At 34.7% G+C, this 17,151-nt stretch overlaps 1 protein-coding gene across 7 annotated transcripts in view; it reads right to left on the reverse strand.

Moving 5' to 3' along the window:
• Rfx3 (regulatory factor X3) overlaps positions 1–17,151 on the reverse strand; it is a 246,510-nt gene that overhangs the window by 209,458 nt on the left and 19,901 nt on the right. For 2 of the 7 annotated variants that reach the window (XM_090329708.1, XM_090329713.1), the window contains exon 1: positions 1,855–2,007. The exons of 3 other annotated variants lie outside the window; for them this stretch is intronic. In XM_090329708.1, coding sequence (XP_090185834.1) covers positions 1,855–1,978 — 124 coding nt within the window. In that variant the 5' untranslated portion in view covers positions 1,979–2,007. Of the gene's footprint in view, positions 1–1,854; positions 2,008–17,151 lie in introns of those variants that run through there. 2 more of the 7 variants (XM_090329710.1, XM_090329709.1) reach the window with 2 other exon arrangements.

Here is a 17,151-nt window from a genome sequence, read left to right on the forward strand (position 1 = left end):
TAACTCACCTAATTTCTCAGAAAGGATTTGGCAATCATATCTCCATTAATAGATTTTACTGTTACATTCTATCACTGCAAATACAGTATATTTTGACATGTAGTATTACTGTACATATTTATTGTTAAAAATTATTTCATTATAATCCTAGGAACATGTTTACATATACCTTCAATTATATATTTACTTTCTTAAACTTTCATCTTAATCCTCTTTTCCCATGAGCCTTTACTGCACCTACCTTGTGAATACTAAGCAAGTCTGGGTTCATGTGCAGCTCAGTATGTTCTAAACAGCTCACAAATGAAGCCATCTTTTACAGCACCTACTTACTGTTCCTCAACATATTCTGATGCTACTACAAATACTCACAATCTTTTCCCTAAAAGTCATTTACTTTTCTTTCTTTTTTTTTTCCTTTTGATCCGAGTTGAGACCAGAATACTTTTCCTCATTGACTAGTGCTCTACCAACTGAGCTATGCCTCAAACCCCCCATTCTTCACTCTGAAATTACTATACTTTCTTATCAAGTTTGTGAAAGGAAACTTCTCTTTAGTACTCAATACTTTAATCTTTTTTTTTTTTTTTTTTTTTGCCAGTCCTGGGCTTGAGCTCAGGGCCTGAGTAGTGTCCTTGGACTTTCTCAAGGCTAGCACTCTACCACTTGAGCCTCAGCACCACTTCCGGCTTTTTTTCTATGTATGTGGTACTGAGGAATTGAACCCGGGTCTTCATGCATGCTAGGCAAGCACTCTACCACTAGGCCAAACTCCCAGCCCCTCAATACTTTAATCTTAAACCTCAAACCTCATTTTTTACTTTGTAGAACCTTATTATTTTTTAATTATATAATTTTATATTATAATGTAGTCTAAAGTATAAATTTAAATTTAAGCATTACAATGTAGTCATATTATTCATTTCAATGTATCATTTTAATGTTTTGGATTTTTTTTTTCAGTCATGGGGCTTGAATTCTGGGCCTCGGTGCTGTCCCTGAGCTCTTAAGCTCAAGGCTACTACCCTACCCCTTGAGCCACAGCACCATTTCTGGTTTTCTAGTGGTTAATTGCAGATAAGCCTCAAGAATTTTAGTGCCCTGGCTGGCTTTGAACTGCAATCCTCAGATCTCAGCCTCCTGAGTAGCTAGGATTACAGGTGTGAACCACCACACCCAGCCTAATTTTAATGTTTTGTATTCAAAATTTAACATACATAGTTCTCATCCACAATGAACTCAGATTACATACCAATTTCACCAACATGCCCTTTCCCTACTACCCAAAGATCTACACTGGCTTCCCTGTAATTTATTTATTTTTTTGGTACTTTGTATTTCCTGTGACTTTATTTTCATTTCTGGCAAAATTATTAACATATTTCTCTGACCCTTTAACAGTAACAATACTAATTGGTTGGCAAGGTGCTAAGTGACAACACTGACGAACGCAATAGTGAGCAAAAGTTTGTGTTTTTTAATTCTTCCTGCTCCCAGATATTGTCCTAACTTTGTCAGTGGCTCTATAATTCTCCTGAAACACATTCTTCTGTCATCTTAATTCTCACTTTTTGGTGCCCCACAAGTAATAGCCAAAAATCTTATTTGATTTGTTATCCTGCCAAATGGTCACTTCCAGCATTATCTTGAGAGCACGCAAGAGAGGTCACCATCTAGCTCCTTGCATTTTTGAGTCTGATATGGCCCATCAGGCCAAGTGCCTCCTTGAAGGAAATTAGGTTGTCCAGCCCAATGCCAAACTCTCTGAGGAGCTCTCTGAACTCTATTTTGGCAGATTCCCAAGATTTCAGATTAAACAGTCAAGAGCAAAAAATGAAATACAGATATACCTACCTCTAGACCTGAGTTGTGTCAAGAGATGGCTTGCAAAGATGGAACAAGGGTGCTCTGGGGATGGGCACAGGAGCATGCTATGGCAAAGAGAAGGAAGTAGGCTAGACGACGTGGACAAGGTCATGGTCAGTTCTCCCCTTGCCACTGTTCTAGAACAGAACTCCTGAGAAATCTGAGAACGCCAAATAATCATCTGTCTCATTATAAAGCCGGATTGGCTAAGTTAAGGTATTTTAGTAAAATTCAATTTAACTGTTTCTTAGGTGATTTTCAAAATTCAATCATGTAGAAACATAATTAGTGTATTTCCATTTGTAGCCTTGTCTTTATTCATGTGAGAGATGGGTATGGTTACTACATCTTACTTCCATTAATGTTAACAATTATTATAACAGCAGCATCAGTAATAGTATTATTTAAATGAAATATTATTCACTAGCCTATTTTAGGCTATTTTATAATAAAATCCTCACTGGCTATTATTTATATACTACCCAAGAATTGAAAGTAAAGCATAACAAGAGTCTAACCAAGGTCTCTCTGAATCAAACCCAAATCTTTATCCTACTACCTTTCAAGTGAAAGGGTTTATCTGACTTCAGAATCAAATTGGTAACATATCCTATACAGACCTGCTAGATTAATCTTCCTACAGGCTACTTTCATCCTCATAACTGATCTACTTTTTAAGACACACTGTTTAGTTACACAGTAAACCTGAGTTCCAAATCATAAACTTTTCCTCTCCACTCCCATTTCACTATTTTCCACTAAAATGCTAACTGTTCCCCCCAAATCATGCATCATATGTACAACCCCTTGCTCACAGCTAATATACCTACAAAACAATAGAGAAACATATTATTACAAAACACTTTCCTGAACATTTCTTTAACTGCTCCAATCTGGAATCATTTTTCTTCAATTTCCTTCTATACTAATAATACTCTCTCAACAAGCCATGAATTTTCAGGGAAAGAGCCACAAAAGATGTATCTTTTGATTTCAAATCACTTTCTGCAGTTAATCTTATTAAACAGCATTACATAAAACTAATCCTACCTTGGTTATATATTTCCATCAACTCTGGTGTCAAGTTTGCAGAATAGGAGAAAGTTCTTTTATGTTAGTGATTTTTGGTCTTATAAACTATTGATATCGAATTTATATATCAATTTTTGAGAACCCCAAAGAACTTTTAATCATTTGTTATATCAAGTTATATAGTGATCAACAGTTAACAGCTAACTCCTAATCCTTTTCTTCTTTACTCCCTAAAAGCCAAAATTAGGATTTCTACTTAGTTCTATGGCATAAATAGTCTCAGCATGGCTAGGTTCAACTTAGCAACATAATGTTATAACTGTACATAAAAGATGAGAAACTTTAGTTTTCTCAAGTTGACATGGACAGGCCTGAATACATCATAAAATTGATAGATAACAGGTATTCACTAGTTAATTTTAAAATGACAATATTACTTCACTCTTATATAAAATACAATGGGACAAAAAGCCCTTACCAATAGTGAGATTTTAGACTTTTTTTAAAAAAACATGGACTCATTAGGTATGGGAATAATTATGTAACCCAATCTGCCTTGAACTCATGATCCTACTGCCTTCTACTTCCCAAGTTCTAAGATTACAGGCATATGCAACCACACACATCTTTCTAAGAGTATGGACATATATGGTAGTTCAGTTCATTCTTACTACCTAGCAATTATTTCAAAGAACTCTAATTCTATGCTATAATGAAAAAGTACACACTACTTCATGTATGTTATCTGTACACATACACATAAATGAATATATATGATGCAAACTAAATGCAAATAGTTCTTAGTTGTTATTATTTTTCCCTCTGTTTCATTTTCTAATTCTATTGAGTAATGTTACATCAAAAACTCTTGAAACAAAACAGTTAAATTTGCTTAAGCAAAATAAGCTTCCAAATGACAAAACCAGGATTTGAATTCACGTCTCCCTAATTCAAAAGACTAAGGCATACTTTGTTTCCTAACAATTCTGTAAACTAACATCTTTTGCAACATGTACCATATATTTACTTTTAAACTAAAAAGAAATTAGTATTTGTGCAGGTAGAACATGATTGCCTCACTAAACATTGTCTGTATCCTTACAGAAATTTTAATTTCAAAAAAGTGATCACCTTTTAGCAAAATTATGAATTCTGACAAAAAGATTCACTGAGCCAATTGTGTATCAATCTGTTTCATGCTGACCCTGTGTTTGGAAGTGTAATTTGAACTATAAAATGAGACACAGTGCATAACATCGCACCTCATGATACAAAAGATAAGAAACAAGTCACACATGGTTATAATGCCTTTGGTCTGATTATTTTACTGCCAAACTACAAGACAGAACAACAGGCAGCACTGTTTTATATAGGGTGACATAGTCACCACATAAGTCACTTTATAACAAAATGAGCAAAAGCATTGAAGGTAATGAGCTGCATTTTACAAAAAAAAAAAGTATCTCTAGAAAGAGAGATAATTTATTATTGTATAAAGGATGTGAAAACTGAGGTGTTACATTCACTGTGTCTCTGTTGGATTAAGGGATAAACATTAAATATATTTCACAAACTAGTATCTAGTGCTGAAACTTCCAAAAATTTGAGTAATATATAGTAAAGGAAATGTTTACTCAGAACTACAACTACAACACATCCTCAGCAGAAAGAAACGTCTCTGGCGAAACCTGTTGACCTCCAGAATGGAGTCTCTTCTGGTAAGCTAGTGGTATATATATTAAGATACAAACAGTACTGTGGGTAAGCTTTTGCTAAAGTAATGAGATGGAACATTCAATCACTGATAAACATCTCTACCTAAAGCATGTTCTTTTTTTTAATCATACATACACACACACACACACACACACACACACACACACACACACACACCCCACACCATTTACTTGTATTGTGCCATGAGCCTGCTTAAGAGTTGATTTTTACCTTTAGGTAAAGTTGTGTGTTTTTTACTCTGTTTAGGGCAGCTGTCAAGTAATCAGAGTAAAACAGTGCCATTTTAATAAGGAACTCTTCTAATAAAATATAATAGGTCACAAATACCTAATTTCTGCTCTTTACTGTAATTGCTAGTCTTTACTATAACTGCCACTTTAACAATCTTTTGCAAATGCTGACACAAAAGATGAACAAATCAAGGGTATTAGCATGTGTGTATATTTACAGCTCATTGCTGTCAACGGCTGAAGTCCCTCTTAACTCCAACAGCTACATAAGGATCTGTTTCTTTTGATGAAAACATTTTGTTTCAGGTTGCGAATATATCTAAATTAATCTTCTTTTCATGGCCACATTAACACACACTAAATACAACAAAGAAAAATTGTTGATAAAGTTCTATCACAATATTACATCTTTACAAACATCCCATCTTACTATCTTTACAAACATCACATTTTACTATCATTGTGAAGAATTATATTTTACTAGTTTATCCTTCCTTTATAAAAAAATTGTTCCATGAGTTACTACTTTCTAATTATAAAAAATATCATATACAATTCAAGTAAAATATTTTCTTAAATTCTGAAAGTTTTGTACAAGCATCAGCTTTGTATGAGTATCCACTCACATCACATTTATAAAACCACAAGGATTTGCTGGGAAAGAAGAGGGGGTATTACAAGAAAAAAAAAAAAGAAAAAGCACAAATAGGACTCATTTTTAAGTACATTATTCCTAATACAATTCAAATTTAATTTTATGAAAAACTCTTTTAAGAAAATGCTCTAAAAAGGTTCTTTAGATGATAGTCCTTTTAGCTTTTTGTTTTATTTTGAGCATATTACTAGCTGTTGTAAATTTGGCAATATCATTGCTATTTTAAGACCAGAAGTACTATGGACAAACAGTACTACTTTTATTAGAAGTTTGCCGAAATTTGAAAAGCTAAGCTTCCCCAAATCAAACCAGCTTATTGTGAAAAGAAAACCATGACAACTGCTTGTGCCTCTTGCTTTATTATTACATCCGGCCTGGTCACTCTTAGAAATTCAATCTATTATGGTTGCTAGGAGTCTGTTGCTGCGCAACCTAAAAGGGTATGCTGTGCTTTCAGGCGAAGGAGCACTAATAAACCTGTAGGCTTCCCTCTATGGAGCAGACCAGTGTGTTTAAAGGGCTCAATACTTTTCAAGAGTGATCAGCCCACAATTCAAGACATATCCTATTAAAAACAAGTCACACTGAGAGATTTCTAACAAAGGGACAAAATGCTAAGCATACACTAATATTCAAAATGTATCCTGAAATACCTAACTAATTTGGTAAAATAAACAAAAAACAGATTACTATCTACATTTCAATTATACCACCTAGAAAGTTTTTCTTTCCAGTCCCTTAAGAAAGTTTCGCTTTCCAGTCTCCTAAAAGGTATATAATGAACTAAGCAAGTGTTTTGGGGGAGGGAAGTATAGTATTAAACGCCTTCAACCTGATTTGGTTAAAAGAAAAAGACAAGTTGTATATATAGTAATTCCAGTAACACAAAAATAAACTAAACTTAGGAACACACGGTTATAAAGCTAGTAGAAGTAACATTATAAAAAGGTGAAGAAATCCTACATGTCATGTTAATATAAAAATCACATTTTTTTTGTTTTCCTCTTGTTCAGTATGGACTTTACATTATTTCTAAAATCTATCTTGTTATAAACACGTTATTTTAGTGACTAATATTCAATAAGCTATCATAGATTGATAGACTAAGTGAATTATTCAATATAAATAAGAAAAGAGAAGTATACAGTCTATTAACAAAATACTGTTATGTAAAACAATTTGAAAAGTTGCAAGGGCTAAAGAAAGGCTGCTAAACATTAAAAGAAGGAACGATTAACTAATTTTATTATAAATGACAATTCTTTGCTGTAAAATATTTGAAGAGAAGGATAAAGCTAATAAAAAAAAGTGACTTCAGCAAAGGCAGTACTCAGAGGAAAATTTATAGCTCTGAGCGTCAACAATAACAAATTGGAAAAATTGAAAACCAAAAATGTAATGTGTTACCTTAAGCTCCTGGAAAAAGAGCAACAAACCAAACCTAATCCCAGTCGAAGGAAGCAAATTATTAAAATCAAAGCAGAATTAAATGAATTGGAGCCCAAATAAACTATAGAAAGAATCAACAAAACAAGGAGTTGGTTCTTTGAAAAAATTAACAAAATTGACAGACCCTTAGCAATCTTAACAAAAAAAGAAGAGCACACCCAAAGAAACAAAATCACAGATGAGAATGGTAATATCATGACAGAAATTACCAAGATCTAGAGCATCATGAGGGAATACTTTTCAAACCTTTATGCCAACAAATTTGAGAATCTAGAAAAAACGGATGAATTTCTAGCCAATATTAACATATCCACACTGAACCAAGAAGACCTAATCCAAATAAACAGACCTATTTCAAGCACTGAAATAGAAATGGCAATAAGAGACCTTCCACCTAAGAAAAGCCCAGGACCAGATGGATTCACAGCTGTATACTATAAGTTCTTCAAAGCAGAGCATACATCAATACTCAAGCTCTTCAGAGAAATTGAAAATGAAGGCTCTTTGCCAAACTCATTCTACGAAGCCAGTATAACCCTCATTCCCAAACCAGATAGAGATTCATCAAATATAGAGAACTATAGACCATTTCTTTGATGAATATTGATGCAAAACTTCTCAACAAAAAACTGGCCAACCGTCTTCAACAAATCATCAAAAAAATTATACACTATTGTAAATCTCTGCTGGGGGAGCCCAAGATTTCTACTGATTATGACATGAGGGAGATTATTGGGTCTATGTTCCTTTGAGTCTGGCTTACTTCACTTAATATGATTTTTTCTAACTCATTCCATTTCCTTACAAATGGAGAGAAGTCGTTCTTTCTGACAGCAGCATAGAATTCCATTGTGTATAAATACCACATCTTGTTGATCCAATCATCAACTGGGGACAATACAATAGAACAAAAGCTACAGACATCAGGCCAAATAGTATGACACTAAATGTAAGGACCTCCAGGATAAGGAAACAAAAGCCATATAATGAATGACTGTTGTTCTTAATGTACTATGTTATCTCTCAGCTCTTTTGCCATCCCTTGGTTATCTCATATTGTTACAATATTTCACCTTGTTATCTGATATATTTTATATGTGCTTAATTGGTTATTTGAAATTGGATAGGGAAGGGGGAAATCAAGATAAGCTGGGGGGGAGAGAAATGGGGATCATGTCATGAGAAAGAATATCAATGTTTGTGAAGTTATGCACTTTTTATCTGGTGAATATAATGTAACCCTTTGATTAATCACAATAAAAATAAATAAATAAATAAAAAGAAATATTGCAAGGTTAAAAAAAATTATACACTATATTCAAATAGGATTCATCACAGGGATGCAAAGTTGGTTTAACATATGCAAATCAATAAATATAACTCAACACATCAACAGGAGCAAGGACAAAAATCACATGATTGTCTCAATAGATGCAGAAAAGGCATTTGACAAGATCCAACACCCCTAAAAGCTAAAAGCTCTGGAGAAACTAGGAATCCATGGATCGTTCCTCAGTATAATAAAGGCTGTGTATGACAAACCGACAACTAGAATTATACTTAATGGCAAAAAGCAAAGCCATTCCCTCCAAAATCAGGAACAAGAAAAGGATTTCCACTCTCTCCACTCCTCTTTAGCATAGTATTAGAATTCCTAGCCAGAGCAATAACACAAGAAGCAAGCATAAAGGGGATCCAAATAGGGAAAGAGGAAGTGAAACTTTCCCTCTTTGCAGATGACATGATTCTGTATTTAAAGAATCCTACAGACTCCACACCCAAGATGGTTGAGCTGATTCAAAACTTTAGAAGGGTAGCAGGCTATAAAATTAACCCTCAAAAATCAACGGCCTTCCTATATGCCAACAACGAGAGGAACAAGGCAACAATCAGGAAAGTAACTCATTTTGCAATAGCCTCAAAGAAAATAAAGTACCTAGGAATTAACTAAGAATGTAAAAGACCTTTTTAATGAAGACTTTAAAACCCTGAAAAAAGGAGTTAAAGCAGAACTGAAGAAATGGAAAAACTTCCCATGCTCCTGGATTGGAAGAATCAACATTGTGAAAATGGCAGTCTTGCCAAGGGCTATCTACAAATTCAACACAATAACCATCAATATCCCAATGTTATTCTTTAAAGAAATAGAAGAGGCAATCCAAAATTTCATATGGAATAATAAAAGACCCCATATAGCAAAAACAATTCTTAGTAGAAAGAACAGTGAACTTTAGACTCTATTACAGAAGTATACTGACCAAAACAACTTGATACTGGCACAAGAGCAGGCCTGAAGACCAATGGAATAGAACTGAGGACCCAGATATTAAACCACAGACCTATGGCCACCTAATCTTTGATAAGGGAGCCAAAAAAATAGAATGGAAGAAAGACAGCCTCTTCAACAAGTGATGCTGGCAGAACTGGTTAAGCACCAGCAGAGAAAGTTGGATCCATCTTTGTCACCCTGTACCAGGATTAACTCCAGATGGATCAAAGACCTCGAAGCAAAAGCAAATACACTGAAAACTTTACACGAAAGAATAGGAGATACACTAGGTCTCCTTGGCACAGGTCAAAACTTTCTTAACAAGGACCAAGAAACATGACAAATCAGAGAAAGTCTGGATAAGTGGGACTGTATTAAACTGCAGAGCTTCTCTGTGGCAAAGGACATAGCTAGCAAATTAACGACAAAGCCTACACAGTGAGAGAAGATCTTCACTAACCACACAACGGAAAGGCCTCATACCTAAAATATATCAACAGCTCAAAAAATTGAATCACTCCAAAACTATTCTCCAAAGAAACAACCATCCCATTAAAAGATGGGCCAAAGACTTAAAGAGAATCGTCTCTGAAGAAGAAATAAGAATGGCCGATAGACACATGAAGAAATGCTTGACATCTCTGGCCATAAAAGAAATGCAAATCAAAACAACTCTAAGATTCCACCTCACTCCAGTTAGAATGGCCAGGATCAAGAAATCTAATAACAACAGATGCTGGAGGGGATGTGGCCAGGAGGGATCACTACTACACTGGTGGTGGGAGTGCAAACTCGTTCAACCACTATGGAAAGCAGTATGGCAGTTTCTCAAAAGACTAAACATAGAGCTCCCCTATGACCCAGCAATTCCACTACTTGGCATTTACCCAACCACCCAGAAACAAGGACATACTAAACCCACTAGCACAATAATGTTCATTGCAGCACTATTCACCATAGCAAAGGTATGGAACCAACCTAGATGTCCCTCAGTTGATGAGTGGATCAACAAGTTGTGGTATTTGTACACAATGGAATTCTATGCTGCTGTCAGAAAGAATGACTGCCCCATTTGTAAGGAAATAGACTTAGAAAAAACCATATTAAATGAAGTAAGCCAGACTCAAATGGTTTCCCTCATTTGTCATAATCATTAGAAACCTAGGGATCTCCTAGCAGAGATTTACAATAGAGTAAAACCTAGATACACAACGCCATATAGTGTGCCACTAAATGTAAGGACCTCCAGGATATAGAAACAAAAGCCATATAATGAGTGACTTGTCATTAATGTACTATGTTATCTCTCATCTCTTTTGCTGTCCCTTGGTTATCTTATATTGTTACAATATTTCACCTTGTTATCTGATATATTCTATATATGGTTAATTGGTTATTTGAAATTGGATAGGGAAGGGGGAAATCGAGATGTGGGGGAGGGGGAGAGGGAAATGGGGACCATGACGTGAGAAAGGGTATCAATGTTTGTGAAGTCATGCACCTTCTATCTGTTAAATATAATTACAGTATTAATTAAAATAAAAATATATGGAAAAAATGACTTAACCATAATTATCTGAACTATAGAAATCTATCCAAATCATCTGAGAATAATTTGGCTATGTTAATGCCAGCAACTTCTCAATGTTAAAACTCTTTTTAACTAGATGATATTTTATCTATATTCATGGCAACTCTTAGCCCTTTGACCTAACTACTCGAAACTGGGAATGCTTTAATCATTCAACTGCACCATGTTATTCTTTTGTTAAAGTGCCATGGTTATTTATTCTTCGATAGTTGCTTTTCTTTTTTTCTCACCACACACCATCCAAGTAGAGTACAGAAAATTGTTTCTCTAGAAGCAAGGAAAAGAGGAGTATGGAATTCCCTAAAACTGAAAGACAAACCAATCATAAAAGAGAACTGAAGCAGTCTGAAAGGTGCAAAAGCAACCAAAGAAGTGAGACAGTGATAAGAAGATGAGTTGGTTGTCTAAGAAGTTTTAGAATGAGCCAGGCTCTAAGTAAACCAAAGGGAAGAAGCAAGCAACGAGGAGAGAGTGTGGGGCTGGCAGGAATGAGAGATAAGAATGCATGAGAAAAAAACAATTACAAGAAGAGTTGCAGAAAGAAATGTTTTACAGATATAAATAGCAGAAAATATAATTTATATAATTTATATCCAATAATTTTTATTCTGGTGTTATCTTTCTAAAGGGCACAACCACTCAAAAATTGTTTTATTTTTTAATATTCAGTGATATCAAGAGTCATGATGTAAAAAAAGAAAATCAAGTGATTAGTAACATACAGACTCCACTGGATTTTACAAAGAAGTAATTTATTCCTCAAATGTCATTTTGCAGAAGGAATTTTTAATTGTAATGCTACAGAACCTGATGTATGAAAATATTTTATTAGCTTACATTATTATACTGAGGGAATTTCACTGTTACATTCACACACATTCATAACATATTTCAAGCATTCTTACTGAAAATATTTCTAATTAAAACCTGGAATCCTCAAACAATATAAAACATACACATACACACACATAAATGCATACATACAGACAGACAGACAATATAGTGACCAATAGTTATTAAAGTAACTGTTCAGAGCATACTGTTCAGAGACAGGAGTCAGATTGTTATCCAAGTAGTTATGTAATTCTTCATTAATTATCTTCCAAAGCAATTTTCTACTGGGACAATGTCAGATATATCAAAAACATGATGTTTGCGAAAACATGAGTAGGGACAGGCAGATTCAGCACTGTGGAAGCATTGTTTAAAAGTACCTTCTGGAATTCACTGGTTCTTCCCTCCTGTTGAAAAGTAACATATGGCCATGGTAGTGTTTGTCTAGAATGCAGGAATAACTGGATTTGATTCCTCAGTACCACATACACAGAAAAAGCTGGAAGTGGTGCTATGCTCACATGGTAGAACACTAGCCTTGAGAACACCCAAGGACAGTGCTCAGGCCCCGAGTTCAAGCCCCAGGACTGGCCAAAAAACAACAACCAAAAAAAGGTAACATATTCAGCTATACCAATACACCTCTTCTTTGTAAAGTGAAATTTTTTGAATTTGTATCACTCTATCATATTTGATTCATTCCTACATATTTACTTAAGTTTACCTTTTAGAAATCAATGATTGCCAATACAATTTGTAACCTCATTGATACGGTACATAATTAAATAACAAGTTCCATAACCAACAAGAATTCTCATCTAAACAAGAAAACCATTATGAGAACCACAAAGATATCATTTCTTCTGACCAAATATTACTAGATTTTGTTTCCTCAACTTATTGCTACTGTTTGTCTTAAGACAAAAATAATACAAAGGACTAAAGGAGTAGCTCTAGTGTTAAGAGTCCCCCAACTAGGAAGAGCAGGAGGCACAAGTTCAATTCCCAGGAACGCATACACAAACCTAAAAAAAAAAGACAACAACCAAAGGATATTTATGTGCAATTTTTAGTATATGAAACTATGTGGTAAAAAATAAATCACTCAAAAACTTATTTAAGAACTAAAAAAAACACTTTTTTCAACTACTGCTATTGTTCTTATAAAAGCATGTTAAACTTGAAAAAAGAATGGGATCAACTGACTAAAATTCGTAATTGAGGCAATAAAAAGGCATCATGAAATTCACTCTGTAAATAAATCCATGTGTTAAGTTCCATTTCTATAGCATTGTGTCAAAAAAAAACCCTAAGATATCCCATGATTTTTGTGACAAAAATATATGGAAATCATAAAATTACCTAAATAAAAAGACAAATGTTATTTTCTCAAATACTAGCCAATGGTAATTTATAGGGCTGATGTTAAATTTGAAAAACTAAATTAAAATCTAAAACCAGAAATATGAAAGCTCACAATTTGAAGCTTAAATAATGACTAAACACCTCCCATCCTTTTCACATTTTTTTTTCATCCAACGTCTACCCACTAAGATGACACAATCTGCCCTGCAAGACACAGCAAGGATTAACCATCTTCCGAGTATGACCCTTCATTCAGGTATGCTAGGTCTCCCTCTAAAGGCAAAATTTGAGAGAAAAGAGTATCCAGATGGCAAAATAGGAGTGTGACCAAACTGGGTGACCAGGAGCTGCTAACTATGCAATCACAGTGGTACATTCATGGGAAGCCATTTGCTTATTTCATAATGCTGCTCTATTGTTGTTACATGCTTAAATTCCTCCTTAACAAAAGAGCTGGTGAGGGGGAGTGTGAGAGTAGATTTAGTAATCCCCTAGTCTTTATAGTTCACATATTTTCATAAACATAGTGGTGGTATAAACAATTGGTGCTACTAAACTTGGCTTCTTTATTTACTTGTGTGCTTAATGTCAAAAATAACCAGACATTCATGTTCAGTAGAGTGTGGACCACAGGTTGCTAAAATGTATGCACAGCTGACTCACATCAGATACAAATGCCTGGAATATTTGCAAGTATAATCACTGAACCTGCCTTTAAGGATAGAAACCAAGATTAAGCATAAATACTCTATGTACAAGCTCAACAGAGCAAAGTAGTTTTTGTTTTGTTCAAGGATACATAGAAATAGCTCCTTCCTTAAATAAAATGGTGTTTGTGTGTGTGTTTGCATACTGGTTGTACCATCTTAAAGTCTTCTGATACTGTAGCCTAAAATATGGAACTGCATTTTACAATGGAAACAGGCAACTAATACTGAAAATCTGACATTGAACTGAAATAGAAAATATGGTTCTGACATATTCTATCATATTCTAAAAATACCACTGTGACAATCTACTTGTCAAAATAACAAAATTCAAGACAATTTGCCTCTATTAGCATCTTTTGCTTATCTAAATACCCCTCACGTAGGCCTTTTTGTATATAGAATTTTATAAACAAATTCAATTCATAAGCTTTTACTAAATACATAATAGATATCTACTCTATATAAGAAGTAACATCATCTTTTAAGAAATAGAAGAACGTTTTTATCACAGAAACCATCACACAGACTCTTTTCTCAAGATTACCTACAAGTCAACTGAGTATAAAAACACTCAACTAATAGCCTGGTTAATTCTGATTTCCATGTGCCTATTAATTATAAATCTTACATTTCTTACCTGCTAAATACATCTTTCCTTTTATGAAAGTTTTAATTACAGTTACAAGTATTTCAGGAGACCTTCCAACTTGGAAGTGGATATGGTAGACCTGAAGAATTCTGAAGGAGACTTAAGAGCTACAAACAAAACCCAAATACTCTTGAAGTAAGTCTGATCAAGGATATCTATGATCTTAAAATGAAACCCCCTTGTATAACAGTCTATTCCAATAAAAAGGGGCGAGGAGTTTACACATAAATCTAATACATAGTTGTATGTATGTATGCATATATGTCTGCATATTCAAGAAAAGGCATATAAAATGATATAAGAGGCAGAATAGGCAGAGGAGATATTAAGAAAATCAGACTTTCTGACATATTTGGAAAGCTAGCATCAATAAAAAAAATCAGTATGCAAATATGAAAAATGGACCAGGAAGAATACCTGTAATACCAAGCACTCAAGAGGCAAAGGAAGGAGAACTACTCTCAGAGGCCAAGCAAGGCAAAAGCAAGCACAAGACCCAGTATGAAAAACTAAGAGCAAAAAAAAAACGGAGATAAAGCTTAGCAAGGGTGATGCCAAGAGTGCAACCCCCAGTTTTGCTATAAACAAATACATAAATCAACAAAGTAAAATTTGAATATTCTCAACTTACATCCCTGAGATCTGTGTTCAAAAGTTACTTTCTCTACAAGATATTCTCCAAGCTCCATGTAAAACTGCAACTCTCTTCCTGCCGTCCATCTTCTCTAACCTCCCTGTCACCCACTCTACTCTCTTCCATGTGGAAAAGGCTACATACCCTGTGTCTTCTCTCTCCTTCATCTCCAATGTCTAAACATGAGCTCCTCCAGAGCAAAGGCCTAACTAGTATTGCTCATTATTGTATCTTCCATAGTAGGTCGCATGTGCCAACATTTGTTCAATAAACTGATGAATCTAGAATCTGATAATGAACATATACAATAAGACTTGTTATAGAAATTGAGGGGTACTCCCTGGATCTGTAGCACTAATATGACTTCACAGTTGTTGTAAATTCATCACTTCAAGTAATGGTTTGAAAAAATACACTGATTAGTAACTAACATGGTATTGGTCCCAGGTACCTGGAACCTAGAAAGTAGATATCAGAAAGATCATTGTTGATGGTGAACCTGAGCAAAAAGTTAGCCAGACTTCATCTTAAGCAACAGGGTGAGCATAGTGGTACGTGTCTATAATCACAGTTACATGAGAACAAAAGGTATAGAAATGAGTTCAAGAATGGGCCCTAGAAAAAGGAAATCTTGAAAAATTAATTGAAGTTTGTTGTTTTTTTAAAGGGCTACCTAATAAGCGAGAGTTGTTGAGCTCAAACAATACTGTTTGTATGTATGTATGTATGTATGTATGTATGTATGTATGTATGTATGTATTTTTTATAGATAGCAAAACCCAGGTGTTGGTAGTTCATTCCTGTTATCCTAGCTACTCCAGAGGCTGAGATCTGAGGATCCTCATTCAGAGCCAGATCAGGCAGTCTCATCACCAATAAGCTACTCAAGAAAGGTAGAATGCTAACTTTGAGCAGAAGCAGCTCAGAGACAGCACCCAGGCCCTGAGTTCAAGCCCCAAAACCAGGGGAAAAAAAACAAAAAAGGACAGCAAACTGATTTATAAAAGGGCAACACAGATTTACAAATGACAGCTTCCTACAAAAACAAAGGGATTTGAAGATAAAGTCTGTATAATAGGCAAGTCAACTTTCCATAGAGCAACCTTAAGAAGTCACAAAGACAAACCTATTTTCCTACTGTAATAATCCCATTCTGATACTACTACACACTAGTCTAATAGTAGAATTCAAGTCCTAATTGTGAAGTTTTAACATCTGAGTCAGTATTGGGAAGTTAGGCAGCAAAAGGACAAACAGTATTCAAAAAGGCTTGCCAAAGGCCAAAGCTCCCTTAACTGCCTACAATTCTCATCTGCTAGGCAGCGTTAGGAAGGCATTTGCCAACATCTGAAAAAAAGAAATTAAAGTCTTGTTAAACATGGAAGAAACCCCGGATGAGACTAGAATTTCTGACAGACAGAGGAAATTCATATATGCACAGAGAGTAAGGTAACAAAATGTCATTGCAAAAGGCAACAGGAAAAGAGATGTTGACTAAGGTCAGTAGAGATCCACTGCTAGTCAGTCATTTGATGAAATACCAAAAATTCATAAATGTATGCCATTTACTGCTTTGAGCAAAAGGAACTAACTAAATCCAGTGTAACTGCAGCAGTTCTGAAGATGATTATAAAGTCAGAAATAAAGACCAAATTATACATCTTTTAAAAATGTATTTTCTAGGCTGAGCAATAGTGGCTCACATCTGCAATCCTATCTACTACTCAAGAGGCTGGAATCTGGAGGACTGTGCCTCAAAGCCAGTCTGGACATGAATGTTTATGAGACTTCACCTCCAATTAACCACCAAAAAGTGCAAGTGGTAGAGTATCAGCAGAACAAGCAAGAAAGAGCTCTGAGTTCAAGACACAGAACACACACACACACACACACACACACACACACACACACAATATTTTCTATACTTTAATCTTATCTGAAGCTTAATCAACATTCATTAACTGTTTCTACTAGAAAAGGACATAGTGTCTCATTCTGATTTCAATTATGTTACATAATCTCCCGCCCTCAGGAAATTTAAGAAGTTTAGAAAGATTGGGAATTTACAAATGAACAAACAAAAATATAAATCACAATTCTCAATAATAAAAAATTCATTGGCCGGGAGTT

This window comes from Megascapheus bottae, chromosome 3 (genome assembly GCF_031878675.1).
Source record: "Megascapheus bottae isolate mThoBot1 chromosome 3, mThoBot2.hap1, whole genome shotgun sequence".
Classification (NCBI taxonomy): domain Eukaryota; kingdom Metazoa; phylum Chordata; class Mammalia; order Rodentia; family Geomyidae; genus Megascapheus; species Megascapheus bottae.